The following is a 14,975-nucleotide window of genomic DNA, read 5'->3' on the forward strand; positions in this document are numbered from 1 at the left end:
TCTGAACTGTGGGGACTTAAGATAAATCAGGATTGCTTATTTCCCTCTTTGAAGTTAAAACATTAGTCCAAGCCAGTGATGACTTCTCTGACCCCTCTCTGACCCCTGAGAATAGCTGTATAGATCTGGAACTATCCTGATTTTTTAAAAAATAAATTTTATTGGGGATTATTGGGGAACAGTGTGTTTCTCCAGGGCCCATCAGCTCCAAGTCACTGTTATTCAATCTAATTGAAGAGGGCGCAGCTCAGCTCCAAGTCCAGTAGCCATTTTCAATCTTTAGTTGCAGTTTTCAATCTTTAGTTGCAGGGGGCCCAGCCCCCCACCCCATGTGGGAACTGGCAACCTTGTTGAGAGCTTGCACGCTCTAATCAACTGAGCCATCCTGCCACCCCTCCAGAAGCTCAGCGGCAGCTTGTTGTCTTCAATCTAGTTGTGGAGGGCGCAGCTCACTGGCCCATGCATGAATCAAACCGGCAACCCTGTTGTTCAGAGCTCACACTCTAACCATCTGAGCCACCTGGCTGCCCCATGGAACTTTCCTGGTCTTTTATGAATGGAAACCTCAGATTGTTTCTATACTTTGGTGGCTCCCACAGTTTGATGCAGTTCCAATTTATTTTAGTTTTTACAAACAAATTAGTTTTTGAGTCCATATTCTGTTTATTCAATTGTATTAAATTTACACATAATATTTGATACATCTTATTCTAACTTACCTGATAAGAATCCAGTAAACCTCAACCAGAAAAGTACAGTAAAAAAATCCAATCATCTAACAAATGCAGTTTCATTTTTGGAATCCAAACATATTGTGAAGGCAGCCTTCTTTATTTCTACGAAAATTAAAGCATGAAGATTTTTTCTTTTCTTTGCAAAAACGTTTACTATATATACGTTCCAATTACTTTAGCCCACAAAGAGATCTCTACTTTCTAATTCCTATAAAACTATTTTCCGCGCCACACACTCATCACCTGTCATGCACGGCTTTGCGTTGCCATTTATTCCATGTGTTCAGAGAAATTACATCTATGTTTTAATCCCGTTTCCTTCTCAGAGCCTAATCCAATGCTATATAAGTAGGGGGTGCTCAATAACTGTGGACAGACTAACTAAATGCACAGGTGCTTTACGCAAGGACCCTTTGGACCTCTTGTAGCTCTCATCTGTTCCTCTCTCAGTCCCTTTGCTGTCACTCAGGGGGTTTCACAGCCAAATCCCTAGTGTGGTGAGCTTCTACCCAGCCCCAAGTTTCCCTTGCTGCTACTTCCTCTATCCATAGAGTTAATTCTGTGCCACTGCTTCCAGAATTGCCTTCTCCCCAGGTCATCCACAGGAGACTGAGCTTTGTGGTTCTCGGCTTCTATTCTGCAGTGAGACAAACATGCAGAAAGATAAACATTTCTGATAAAGTCGTCTTAAATGTTTAACAAGATATTTAATTATGCACATTTTTACATCTAATTGCTCATGGTAAAGCAAAGCTGATAAGATATTTTCCAGATTCCTTAAATACCTTTTCCATTATTTTTCCTCTTTCTAGCAGGTTTTCTATTGGCTAGCTCACAAAGCAACCAATATTGTGTTGATTAGTTATTGGGAATTGGGAGAAATTGATCTTAGTTTAATTCAACATTTTTGGAATACCTATGATGTATGAAAGCCGTAGGTGTTATGGAAAATTCAAAAGTGAACAAGGTAGAAAAGCTTGTGTTCTGGGGAAGGGGAGGCTAACCTATGCCTAAATAATTATAATGTTTGGTAAGTACATAATAATAGATGTATAAAGAGAAATGTTCTATGAGAAAGACAAGAGGGAAGCACTTTTAGAGTTGAATGATCAGGGAAGTCTCATGAAGGACTTGGCCCTGAAGGAGGAAAGCAGAAAGAGCACTGTGGTTGTAGCTTAATTCATTTGTTTTCAAATGATAATTCTAGTAAAATTTTCTCTAAAGAATTACCACTTTTATTTATTGGGTAATTGGTATACTGGTTGTTTCTTGATTAATAATGACCTTGCTGCCTTAGTTTCTTGACATAGCCCTTTAAATTAGTGTAATTTCTTAAGTTGTAAACATGCTTAATAAGAAAATAGATAATAATGAAGGATGGCTAGTTTCTATAGCCAATGCAGTACTTCTAATGCTGTTTAATATATGTTTTATTTTATCCATGCTTTTTAGGCAGCTTGGATTTTAAAAGCACGAGCACTAACTGAAATGGTGTATGTAGATGAAATTGATGTAGATCAGGAAGGAATTGCAGAAATGATGCTGGATGAAAATGCTATTGCCCAAGTTCCACGTAAGTGTTGTTTTCTCAGTTAAGTAAATGAAACGCCATTAGGAGAAGGAATACTTGACATTATACACATGAGAAAACATTGCCTCAAGTAAATGGCCTCTTTTCTGCCTTGACTTTCCTTCCACAACTCAGTTATATTGTCTTAAACTTAAGATGTGAGATTGACGTCTAACAATTGTTTAATAAAAGCTATATTATGCATTTTAAAATATTTTATAAAAATGCATTCTATCTGAACTGCTTATCTAACATATCAGAAGATTATGGAGAGTCTAAACACAGGAAGCATCCGAACAACAGAACTGTTCTCATAGGAGTTTTAAAAAATGATTGTCCAAAAACAATAAAAACACTTTATTGTAATAATTGAAACAGTGTGCTTTAATGAATGATGTAAGGTGATGGGGTGATATGCTGGTCTGTGAATGCCTATTGGGATTGTCACAGAAGCCCAGTCCCTAGCTTGCAGCTGAGCTGATACGAATGGTGTTGGATGATTACATGACATATGGCGGTCTTGCTGGTAATTTATTAGTTAATGACAATTATCAGTCATTTGTGTTTTGGAAGGTAATAGCTGTTTTAAAGCTTCAAATGGAAATTGAAAAGAAAAAAGTTTTGTGTTAAAACATTGTTTTCCCCATCCTTATGCTCCTTTGGATTTAAAATATCTAAATTCTAGGTAGTGTGGTAAATTATCTTTTATTGGAAGAAGTCTGTATGAAAAATAAACTATGAATTTAAAACCACCATTTGATGCTTTAGCGCGTTGGAGCTTGCTAGTGTTGATTTTGAATCCCAGCTCGACTAACAGGTTAACCTATTTTCTTAATGCTCTAAGCCTTTGCTAAATGAGTTAATACTACCAACCTTACAGACTTAGTGTGAAGATTAAATCTGATAATGTAAGTAACATGATATGGCTACTCAATAAATATTAGTCTCAAACATGTTTCCCTAAAATATATTCCCTGTTACTAATGTCTTTTTCACCAACCAGCACATTTCTGAAACTTGTGTTAGCTGGCAGTTTTACAGTTTACTAAATAATATATAAACTGAATTTACTGTCTCCTCTCAAATAGGCCCTGGGACATCTTTGAAACTCCCTGGAACCAATCAGACGGGAGGGCCTAGTCCAGCTGTCAGGTTTGTACTTCTGTTTCAGACCCTCTGCCACAAAATATTGACTAGACTGTTTGAGAATCTTCCTTTATTGATCTTCTTTGTCTTTTTACAATTTACAATCATCACAGGCCAATCACTCAAGCTGGAAGACCCATTACAGGTTTCCTTAGACCCAGCACACAAAGCGGAAGGCCAGGCACTATGGAACAGGCCATTAGAACACCCAGAACCGCCTACACAGCTCGCCCTATTACCAGCTCATCTGGGAGATATGTCAGGCTGGGAACGGTAAATTCTGTCAGCTTTACCATAGCCCTGCATTACCAGAGTAACTTTATGTTACATAATTTTTCACTAGTATTATAATGGAGAAATATATGGAAGATTTTGAAAAGTGATTCTTTTTACTTATGTAGTCTTCATAATTTTATGCACATTGAACTCAATTTATGTTTCAAGAGAAAGTTTTATATTTCTTATTCTATCATTTTTCTCCATAGGCTTCCATGCTTACAAGTCCTGATGGACCTTTTATCAATTTATCTAGACTGAATTTAACAAAATATGCCCAGAAACCTAAATTGGCAAAGGTATGCACTTTACAATTATTTTATGTTATGAAGTAATGTTAGAAGTATTATCGTAATAACATTGTAGAAAATGGATAAAAATCTGTGAAGGAAAGGCCATGTTTTGATTGAAATGGAAATGTTTTATTACTCTAATATGTAAAATTCCTTAGCCTTGAGTTAAGGAACGTCAATCAGAAATAAAGTGTATACAGTGTGCTATTATTATAGAAAAATTCTTTTTATCCTTATAGAACAGTAATTTATAACAAAGAAAGCAGATATGCAGCACCATCTTCGGGGAATGAAGTTTAGGTTGTCATCTGAATGTGTGTGTGTTTTTTTTTTTTCAGCTTGGACTATTCTCAGAAAAATAATTTTCTGTCTTTCTAGGATTTTAGGACTGTCAAAAAGAAGATAAAAAATATGTACTCCTTCTAATTAATAGTTAATCAGGCATCTCAATAAGGATGACTCAAGCCAGACAGTGGCAAGCCAGCTACATTAGTAATTCTAACTACTAAAAGATTAAATGTTCCTTTTAATTAAATAGAGAGTGAGAGTGACTGTGTGTGTGTGTGTGTGTGTGAGAGAGAGAGAGACAGAAAGAGACAGAGAGAGGTGTCAATGACCTTTTCCAGTATAAAAAATCTTGGAGGTGAACGCAGAACAATTCAGAACCAGTAGTACTTATCTTCTGGAAACTGGTGTAAGTGTAGCTCAGGTTTTTAGCTGTAATCTCTGTGAATTCTGTTTGTGAGTACTGAGCTCATTCCTAATGTCAGTTCTAATGGTGTTTAACATATTTACTAAATATCAAACACTCTAGGAAAATAAAAATAGACACTGGCCATACAGACTTGACATTTAAATCAGAAATAGATTTCTTTACTGCTATTTGTGACAACATGGATGGATTTTGAGATTATCATGCTAAGCGAAATAAGTTAGAAAAAAATCAAGATTTCACTCATATGTGGGATATGAAACAAAGCAACAAACAAACAAGACAAACAAACAAAAATTCATAGACACAGATAACAGTTTAGTGGTTACCAGAGAGTAAGGCGGGAGAGGGAGAAATAGAAGAGGATAAGAGAGGTCAAATATATGGTGATGGAAGGAGATTTGACTTTGAGTGGTGAACACACAATGTAATATATAGATGATGTATTATAGAATTGTACTCTTGAAACCTATATAATTTTTAATCAATGTCACCCCAATAAATTTAATACAAAAAAGAAACATTTCTTATTTGATAGCAATCCAGTCAACTTCATTTTGAAGAATCCTAAAGCTTTACTTATTTCTCTTTTCTTTATGAGAGTATTAAAAGCAACCCATGTGGAATGTCTGGTTCCCTAACTTTTTAGGCCATTGACTTGAGGTGGCTGGTTGGCTAGTTGATACCAGTGCTGTTTACTCACCAAGGAGTGCAGTCAGTGGAGGCATTTCCTAGACAGACCTGGCCTGTTACTAGATTTAGACTGAACTAGATTTTCCACTTTTTTGGTGTATTGTAGAAATTATGCCAGATTTTTCTATCTTTGGTCCCCAACTTTCCTTGACTTAACAGTACTCATTCTAATGTTGGCATATTGCCTGGGGTGTCTGTGGTGAGTCCCTGACCTGTTTTGGGTGTCCTAACATCTTTTTCATGGCAATGGCAGTACCAGCTGCACTCTTACATTTTTGTTCTTTCCTGTCTAACAGAACTAGTGAAGGGTTAATTATAGTTTCTTAAAGAAGGGCCTTATCCTGATTTCCTCCCCCCAACCATTGTCTGGTTGTTTCCAAGTCTTTTCTGTTAATTACCTTGATACCTTCTTTGCAAGTGTAAAATAATAGTTTTATGGACAAATGTAGTACCACCAAGAGGTAATCCAGTAAATGCTTATTTATTCAGATAAGTTGGGTAAAGATTAAAATAATGATTATCAGCCCTGGCTGCATATTAGAGTCATCTGAATAATAAACAAACAACACCCCATTTTATACTTAAACTTTACTTTGTTTTGAAGGAATGTCCACATTTTCCAATATCTAAAGTATCATTATTAATATCATAGTCACTGTGTATAATACATGTAAAGAGTGTAAAAAATTGAGTAAATCTGTTTTATGGCAATCCTAAAGTTGGTCTTTTAATGTGTCTCTTTCTGATATAACAGTGTATATATAATGAGAAAAAAAAGTTCAAATATTTGAGCTTTCCAGTTTGTAATCTGTAAAACAGCAAGCAATTGTAAATAGCCATATTTTAACACGGGTGATTGTAACAAATGATAGATAAACCCATTATTTATAAATCCCAGGCACTTTAGAGTACCTTATTGTTTTGGTTCAATCCAGCTGTTGTCAAAATAGCCTTTGAGTTTTGATATAACAATAGAGAGCTTTTGTTAAAAATAAAATCTAATCTATTTTTGGCATTTTTTTCTTCATAGGCTTTGTTTGAGTATATCTTTCATCATGAAAATGATGTCAAAATTGTAAGTTTTTGCTTTATACTATTTTATTTTAAGCTTTCTGACTTTGGGGATGTGGATTCTGAAATACTCTATTTCTTACCTTTCTTACCTTATAAACAGAATTATTAAAGATTGGAGAATTACTAATACTTTCAAATCCACTGTCAGTTTCAATAGAAAAATTTATGTAAATATAGAAGTGGTAAGAACTGTGCCTGATAGAGTATGTAGATCTCTATTAAAGGGTAAGATAGATAACTGAGAATACTACGTAATATGCTTCTGTTCAAGTTTATTTTCTGTAGTCAGCACTGTTGATCAATTTTTTTTCTTTAATCCATACAACGTTAGTATTAAGTTTATTAATACATGTATTTCTGATTTCCTTGTAGTGCACCCCTTCACCCCCTTCATGTTTTATGATACAAACTTTCAAACATACAAAAATAGAAAGAATAAAATAATGACCCTGTATCACCCATCACCCAGCTTCAACAATAATCAGTCATCTTGGTAGCCTCTCCAGAGAGAATTTGAAGGTTATATGCATATATGACTTCTCCATTTATTTCAGTGTTTACATGCTATTATGCAAATGAGCAGTAGCCTCACAAATTTTGTCAAATATAATGTAGTTAATTCTGTCTGTAGTGTCTAATGATAGTATTTGCCCTCATTTTCCTACTAGTTCAGGCAAAGCTTTATATCCATATATTAAGTATTCAGGAAAATAAGGTTGTTTTCTTCAATAGTGTTTTCTGCTTACTTTACTCTGTCATCTCCTGAGATGTGCCTAGCACATCCCAGAACAGTGCCTAGCACACTGTAGAGGCTCAAAAAATGTTGGATGAAAGAATAAATGTCAACCACTATGCTATGTACTGGGAAAACTGGGAAAAATATGACATGTTTTCCTGCATCTACAAACCATGAAATTTTGCTGAGGAAATACAGTTGGCATAATGAAACAAAAAGGTAATTGCTAGACCAAGTAGCAAAGGGCAAATATCGGAAGAGGTAATATTTGTAAAGATCCATAAAATAAGGAGGATTTTTTTGGGAACAGAACGAAAATAAATGTAAAGAAAGGGTAAAAACATGGAGAGGATATGAATGAGAAAGACATAAATCATATCCTCCAAAATGGAAGTATCAAAGAGATATTTCAAAGAAATGAGTGACCAAACTTGATGATAGATTTGATATGGAGGACAAAAGAAAGACACAGGTCAAATCTGCCTCCTAAAGATGCTACGAGAAGAATGGTTGTTTTACTAATAGAAATGGGATAATTAGGGAAGTCAGTTTGTAAAGAAGCTGAATAATTCACTTGAAGGCATTCTGAATCTGAAATTGTGAAAGGCTATACAAGTGGAGATACCATGGCATGTATTGGAGAATGTGGCACTAAAATGTAGAAAAGAGCCTAGGCCAGATACACAGAAAATGGGAGATACCCGTAAGGAAGAATTAGTGGATGTAGTCATGGATGAAAAAGAGGAAACTCTAGTTGGGGCAACTGGGAAGCCATGCACATTCCTGTAAACAAGTCAGTATATGCCATTTTCACTTAATATAAAGCTGATTAGAGCTTTTCAGTGTGATATATAAAATCACATAGCCCTGTCATTAAAAAAAACCCTCCAAATACCATTCCGTTTCATAAATGAATAAATGTCTGTAATTACTAGAGTATCATAAAGCTATATCTTGACTCTCTGAAGATTACTTCATTCATTGAAGAGACATTTACTCTTTTATCCAATATATTTTGAGTCACTACAGTGTGCCCCTCACTGTTCTAGGCCCTGAGACGACAGAATGAAGCAAGCAGACAAAGATCTCTGCTCTTTTGGAGATTACATTCTGATTGGGCAAGGAACAGAGACAATTAGCAAATTTAAAAATATATAAAATTTCATGGAATAATAAGTAGTGTGAAAACAAAACAGCAGGAAAGCAGTTAAGGGAATACATAGATAATGACATGGGAGAGGGTGCTATTTTGGATGGGGTGGGAAGTAGTCAGTGAGGTCCCCTCTGAAAAGACATTTAAACAGAGACTTGAATGAAGGGGGATGAGCCCTATTGTTATGTGTAGGAAGGTCACACAAGTCAGAGAGAACTTGAACTGCCAAGATCCTGAGTAGAAGCATGGTTGGGTTTTTGAGTGACCAGTGAGGAGGCCAGTGGGGCTGGAGCAAGGTCTGGGAGCAGGACGGGTTGTAGGAAATGGTTTTAGAAAGTAGACAGATTCCATGCTGTCTGCAGGTCACGGTGACGATGTCATTATTAATAGGTTCATCTTGTGGATGTCCTTCCCCTCCTTGGCATTTACATAATGTTGTTGAGGATCGTGAACCACACTGAAACAACAGATTTATTGCACATCTTTCTGCACTAGTGAACTTACATTGGAAAGATTTTAAGGATAACAGACTTGTACCTTTAAGTATTACGTGTTATGGAATGCTTTCACAGTTCTTCATATACATTGATTTTTAAAAATTAGACCTTAAACAAATAGAGCAGTGACTTTTACCTGTCTTTATTTAAGCAGCAAAACCTTTTTCTTCAAATGAAATCTTATTTAGACCCTAATAGATACACAGACAAAAGTTGCGCTGCTTGAATTAAAGCAGAAATAAGCAGCCTAAGAACACACCCCAGCCATTGGGCCTCCACATTGATCCTCCCACCGTCCCTGAGCTCCTTCCACTCAAATCCTAGGACTGTTGGCTGCTTCCTAAATCAAGCTGTTTCTTAATTATCTGGAGAATTTTAAAATAATGGATTTCTGGATCTTTGCTAGACTTCCTGAATCAGAAACACCAATCTGGTAAATTAGTTATTAATGAAAGCTCCACAGGCGATGCTAGTTTTCAGACAGGATTAGGAACTACTGCTGTAGAATATAGTTTGAAAACCAATGATTATCAGAAGACTATAATGCTAGGCCTTCTCATGTAGGAAAATAGAGCTGGGGAATATAACATACTGGCAAACAACAGACTGGCAAACAACAGGAGGTGTGTCTCCCAGTTCTATGAAACAAATCAATGAATGAAGAGAAAAGGCACAACAAAAGTGACTCTCAAATATATCTCAGTAACAAGGAAGTGATACAAAATGCCATTGAGAACTGGAGTCGCCATTTATAAATTTTATGTTTTTATTCTTAGGAACAATGAAAGACTCTTAACACGCTAGAAGCAAGCAGCATTGTGTACAGTTTTTAACTCTTTTTGAAATAGACCCTTATACTTCATTAAACAACACTGTTCAGAAAACTTAAAGGGCTTTCTTTTAGACATTTGATCAATGAAGAATTAAAAAATTTAAACTAGCAAACAATAGAATATTTCATAGATTTGGATGAATTTACAAAACAATCACAAAGGAAAGTAACCTACTGATTCATATATATCTCTATACAGTAAAAAGAAACAAATCCAAAAGTGAAATGACAATAGAAGGGTGAAATATATACATCAAGCATGCTTTAAAAATATTACTGATTTGTCAAATATACAAAAGTTTATCTGAATTTGTTAGAAATATTTTTATGGAAATGGAAATGACTGAAATAACTAATTTACATTAAAGGAAATGCCAGTAAACAAGTATATTAGAGATGCACTTTCTCACTAACAACAAGAATGTAAATTAAATAAATTTAAGACTTGCAATTTTACATTTATGAGATTTGAAAAAAAATGCTGGGGGAGAATGGAGTGAATTGTTATGCTCATCTGTTATAGGTGATATTTTAAATGGTATAATAATTTGGAAAACAATATGATAATATATAGCAGGTAGCTATACAGATATTTTTTGAATTTGTTTCTGTAATTTCACTTCTCAAGAAAGTTCATGAACAGTAAAGTGCTATATTTGCAAAAATATTCATTATAGCTTTATTTGTAGTGACAAAAAATCCTGAAAAACAACTTAAATGTTAAATGACAGAGATGAGTTTAGTAAATTATAAAATTGCATGATGGAATTTTATGCGGCCATTAAAAATCATGCTCATAAAAACTAGGTAGAACATGAAAAATATTTATTTTACAATGTTAAGCCAACTGAGTATACCATTTAGTATGTAAAAAGACATTTATAACAGATGCTAGAAGGTGTTACCTAAAAATGAAAATAATATTGTGAGGTTAAGATATATTCATTCTACAAACATCTGTTGAATGCCTACATTGTGCCAGCAGCTTGGATTATAACAGTAAATTAAAGTTATACCTGATGGCACTAACGGATATTAAGTCTAATTTTATCTTTTTTTCCCCAAAAGTTTTCAATAATAATGTCACAGCAACTTTTCATGTATAAATTTAGCTATAAATGAGGGACAATAATAAATTAAAATGCTTGTTATTTTCATCTGCTTACTCCCAATACACATACACTATTTTATAGAACATAAAATTAAGCAATTTGTTTTGTTTTTATATTAGTGAAGAGCACAAATTGTTGGTTCCTGTTTTCCTTTTTATTCATTTGTTTATTAATGGATTTATGATTTGATTGGATTATTCTTTTTTCCCTTTTATTTATTTCTTTTTTTCTTTTTTAATTTAGTTTCAGGTATACAAAACAATGTAATAGTTAGACATTTATCATTTATATCCCTCACAAAGTGATAACCACCCTCCCCCTGATGGGGTTATTCTTTAAAGAAGAAACTACTGAGTGCCTGTGTATTGGTACTGTGCTGTGTGCTAGGAGTACTGAGTAGGACAGATGCCCTGTATCTATCTCTCACTGGTAGGGGCTTACCATGTAGGCCTGTTACAGATCAGATTGTTCTATTAAAATGTCATTTTAGATTTAATGACAAATGTTATTTTTTGAATGGAGGAAGGATTGAGACAATGAACAGAAAACCATGAATTTTTTTTTACACCTTTTGTATGTTTTTCAACTTTAACTGGAAAAATAAAAAAGGGGATTCTGTTTTTTAACTTGCTAAAGAAATCAGAGGTGCTTTTATACTAGTTACTTTGGGTGGGCCCCAAATTTCTTTATAAATAATTTCACAGAAATGTGGAGAATATTAGACAATATGTAAAGAATACAGTAAAATGGTATTTAAATGTTAAGAAAAAAATCAAATTGATCTCTATGGAAAACTGTATTTTTGTCTTTGAGTTCTTAATACTGTTTCCATTGTTGGGGGGAGGAATATTGACAAAACCAAAGTGGTATGTGGGTTGGTGAGTCTGTATTTGTCTACAGACAAATATGGAGAATACTATATACATTACTACAGAGAATACTATGAAGTGAAATTTCAAGGTTAAGAAAAAGTAAAGTTGATCTATGGAAAATTGTATTTCTCCCTTTGAGTTCTTAACATCTTCCCTCCTCCCTTCTCTTTTTGGGGCAATATTGAGAAAACTAAAGTGGCATGTGGGTTGGTGATTCTGGAATCTTTATTTCCATATGCTCTTTAATTTCATCATCCTGAAGTTGTCACAATTATAACAATAGTGAAAGTATGACTTTTTTAAAACAAATTTTATTGGGGAGTATTGGGGAACAGTGTGTTTCTCCAGGGCCCATCAGCTCCAAGTTGTTGTCCTTCAATCTAGTTGTGGAGAGCACATCCTCAGCTCCAAGTCCATTTGCCATTTTCAATCTTTAGTTGCGGGGGGCGCAGCCACCAGCCCAAGTGGAATTGAACCGGCAAACTTGTTGTTGAGAACTCACGCTCTAACCAACTGAGCCATCTGGCTGCGCCTGTGGAAGCTCAGTTGAATCCCCAAAACTTATTTCATGCGTGTGGGGAAAAAATGTTGGGCAAGACCCTCTTGCTAGCAGAGGTGAGGGAAGGAGAGAGGATCTATTTTTAATAAATAACATCCTGGAAAAAAAAAAATCTTCAATCTAGTGTGGAGGGCACAGCTCACTAGCCCATGTGGGAATTGAACCGTCAACCAATTGTTGTTCAGAACTTGCGCTCTAACCAACTGAGCCATCCGGCTGCCTCAAAGTATGACTTTTTTTAACATTAGTGGTTGGAGCACTATTAGTTAGGAAATCCATTGGGATGCTCAGTTGGACATTTTCACAGAAATTATGTTGTCCGGATCTACTGAGAACTCTGCTTATGAACTTTTATAAATTTATGGCTTTTATTTATGACATTCTGAGCCTTTATTAATATTGAGATTCTGGACTGATTAGTTTATTGAAATATCCTTAAATATAAATATGTAATTATTTATTTTAAAAAATTTGGAAAGACTAGAGAAATACAGATTTTTCTCTCACCACTTAAAAATTTTTAAATGTGAATGCAAATCTTATTACTATGACAGTTTTGTTTGGTACTTAAGTTACTTTCAACGTTAGAAACAAAGAATAAAATTAATTAAATCAAAAAAGTCTTGAGTGCCTCTTAACAGTGCAGCAACCTACCAGAACAACAGAGACACGTAAGAAGGGGTGCCTGTCCTCAGGAAATTTATGGTCCATTTGAAATTGTAACAAGTGGTTTTATCTAGTGCAGCCTGAGTCTTCATATGAAGAATGATCATAAAAATATATTTTTTATCATTTTCATTCTATATCAGTAATTCATATTAAAATTGGTTTAGCACAAACATAGGGATCCTATACAGCAATAGTTGTTTTAGGACCACATCTGGTTGCCAAATCTGGTTGCCTGTAATAAGCACTAAATCTAAAAAATGTAAAAATAAATTAGAATGACATTTTTTGGAAAAATAGGTCATTAGATTAAACATGAGAGTGAATAGGATCTACTTGTTGGAAAAGCTCTTTATAAAAATTAAGTTAAAATGAATATGTTCAGATATTTACAATGTACTCCTGAATTGAGCTGATTAAAAATGTTTTTCTTGTATTTCCAGAGATATTACTAATTGAAGTTAAACTTTTCCCTCATTTTTTAAAAAGATTTTTATTGGGGAAGGGGAACAGGATTTTATTGGGGAACAGTGTGTACTTCCAGGACTTTTTTCCAAGTCAAGTTATTGTCCTTTCAATCTTAGTGTGGAAGGTGCCATTCAGCTTCAAGTTGTTGTCCTTTCAGTCTTAGTTGTGGAGGGCGCAGCTCAGCTCCAGGTCCAGATGCCATTACTAGTTGCAGGGGGCTCAGCCTGCCATCCCTTGCTGGAGTCGAACCAGCAACCTGGTGGTTGAGAGGACGCGCTCCAACCAACTGAGCCATTGGGAGCTCAGCGGCAGCTCAGCTCAAGGTGCTGTGTTCAATTTTAGTTGCAGGGGGCGCTGCCCACCATTCCTTGCGGGACTCGAGGAATCGAATTGGCAACCTTGTGGTTGAGAGCCCACTGGTTCATGTGGGAATCGAACCAGCAGAGCCTTCGGAGTTTGGAGCACAGATCTCCAACCGTCTGAGCCACCGGGCCAGCCCTTCCCTCATTTTTTTGCTTCCATTTTTATTTCTGACTTGGGGGGAAAAAAGAAAAATATGCATATGAAAGGTGTGTGTGTGTGTGTGTGTGTGTGTGTGTGTGTTGTTTTTAATTTCCATAGCTTTCAAGTTGATATGTTGACTTTTCAAGTCTATTAGAACTCCAGCATGATAGCACCATTTCTTTGTAAATAGTTTGCATATTTAGAAGTCTCCCCTGAAGCCAGAGAAGATGGGGAACACAAAGAAATGTTATTAGTTTTCAGTAGGCGATTCAAGGAATGTTTCTGGCATTCATTTCACAAAATAGTTAATATTAAATGGACAATAATATGAGATTCACTCTGAGATAACAACCGAAAATCTAAGTTACTTTTATTGAATTGTTGGATATCATGATTATACTAACACTGTCAAAGAAAAAAAACTTTTCAACCTTGAGAGAAGGAATAATTAATAAGTATTATTAAAAAAATCAGAATTCTCTTTTAACAATAACCTGTGTTTTTAGCCACCAAATCTTTATATGAGCTGCAAATTTCTATGAACTTCACATTTGTGTAAAGATTGATTTGCTTTTTTCTCTTTCTCCTAATGGTTTCCACTTCCTCTGCATAAAATTTTAATTCCCATTTAGTCACTTCTTGTCAGATCTTGAATAAACAGTAGAAAGAACAGACAAGGAGACATTAGAGAGATGGGATAAACACATGTAAAATATGAAAGCAATTAAGATTTTTTTTCAATCTGCAGCAAAGGAAAGTCTGAGCCTTAGAATTACTGGAATCTAAGGTAACGTCAGAATAATGAAACGAAGCTTTTTGAAGAAAATGGCAGTTACCCAAGTACCCCAGCTCCTTTCGCTCTTCTTCATGATCCTGTTTTCCAAACCTTTTCCACCTGCTTTTTCTGTTTCCTTCCATTTCGATTTTAAAGTGGGACCTGCGGTGGGACCTGGCTAACACACCAATGCCTTGACTGCCACTGAGCTTGGAGGCACTTTGAGTTTTTAGACAGACAATAAATGGTGGGGAGAGGGTAAAAACTTACGGATTTTTAAAATATCAATTTTGTGCCTTGTAT

General features: G+C 35.1%; 1 protein-coding gene across 3 annotated transcripts in view; it reads left to right on the forward strand.

The window, feature by feature from the left end:
* The window catches only part of TTC8 (tetratricopeptide repeat domain 8), a 43,835-nt gene that overhangs the window by 12,462 nt on the left and 16,398 nt on the right, over window positions 1-14,975 (forward strand). For 2 of the 3 annotated variants that reach the window (XM_081048455.1, XM_081048454.1), the window contains 5 exons: window positions 2,187-2,307; window positions 3,393-3,456; window positions 3,564-3,723; window positions 3,936-4,025; window positions 6,455-6,499. In XM_081048455.1, the coding sequence (XP_080904581.1) occupies window positions 2,187-2,307; window positions 3,393-3,456; window positions 3,564-3,723; window positions 3,936-4,025; window positions 6,455-6,499 (480 nt within the window). The remainder of the gene's footprint in view (window positions 1-2,186; window positions 2,308-3,392; window positions 3,457-3,563; window positions 3,724-3,935; window positions 4,026-6,454; window positions 6,500-14,975) is intronic. The other variant, XM_081048456.1, reaches the window with a different exon arrangement.

This window comes from Rhinolophus hipposideros (assembly GCF_964194185.1).
Source record: "Rhinolophus hipposideros genome assembly, chromosome: 5".
NCBI classification, from domain to species: Eukaryota; Metazoa; Chordata; class Mammalia; order Chiroptera; family Rhinolophidae; genus Rhinolophus; species Rhinolophus hipposideros.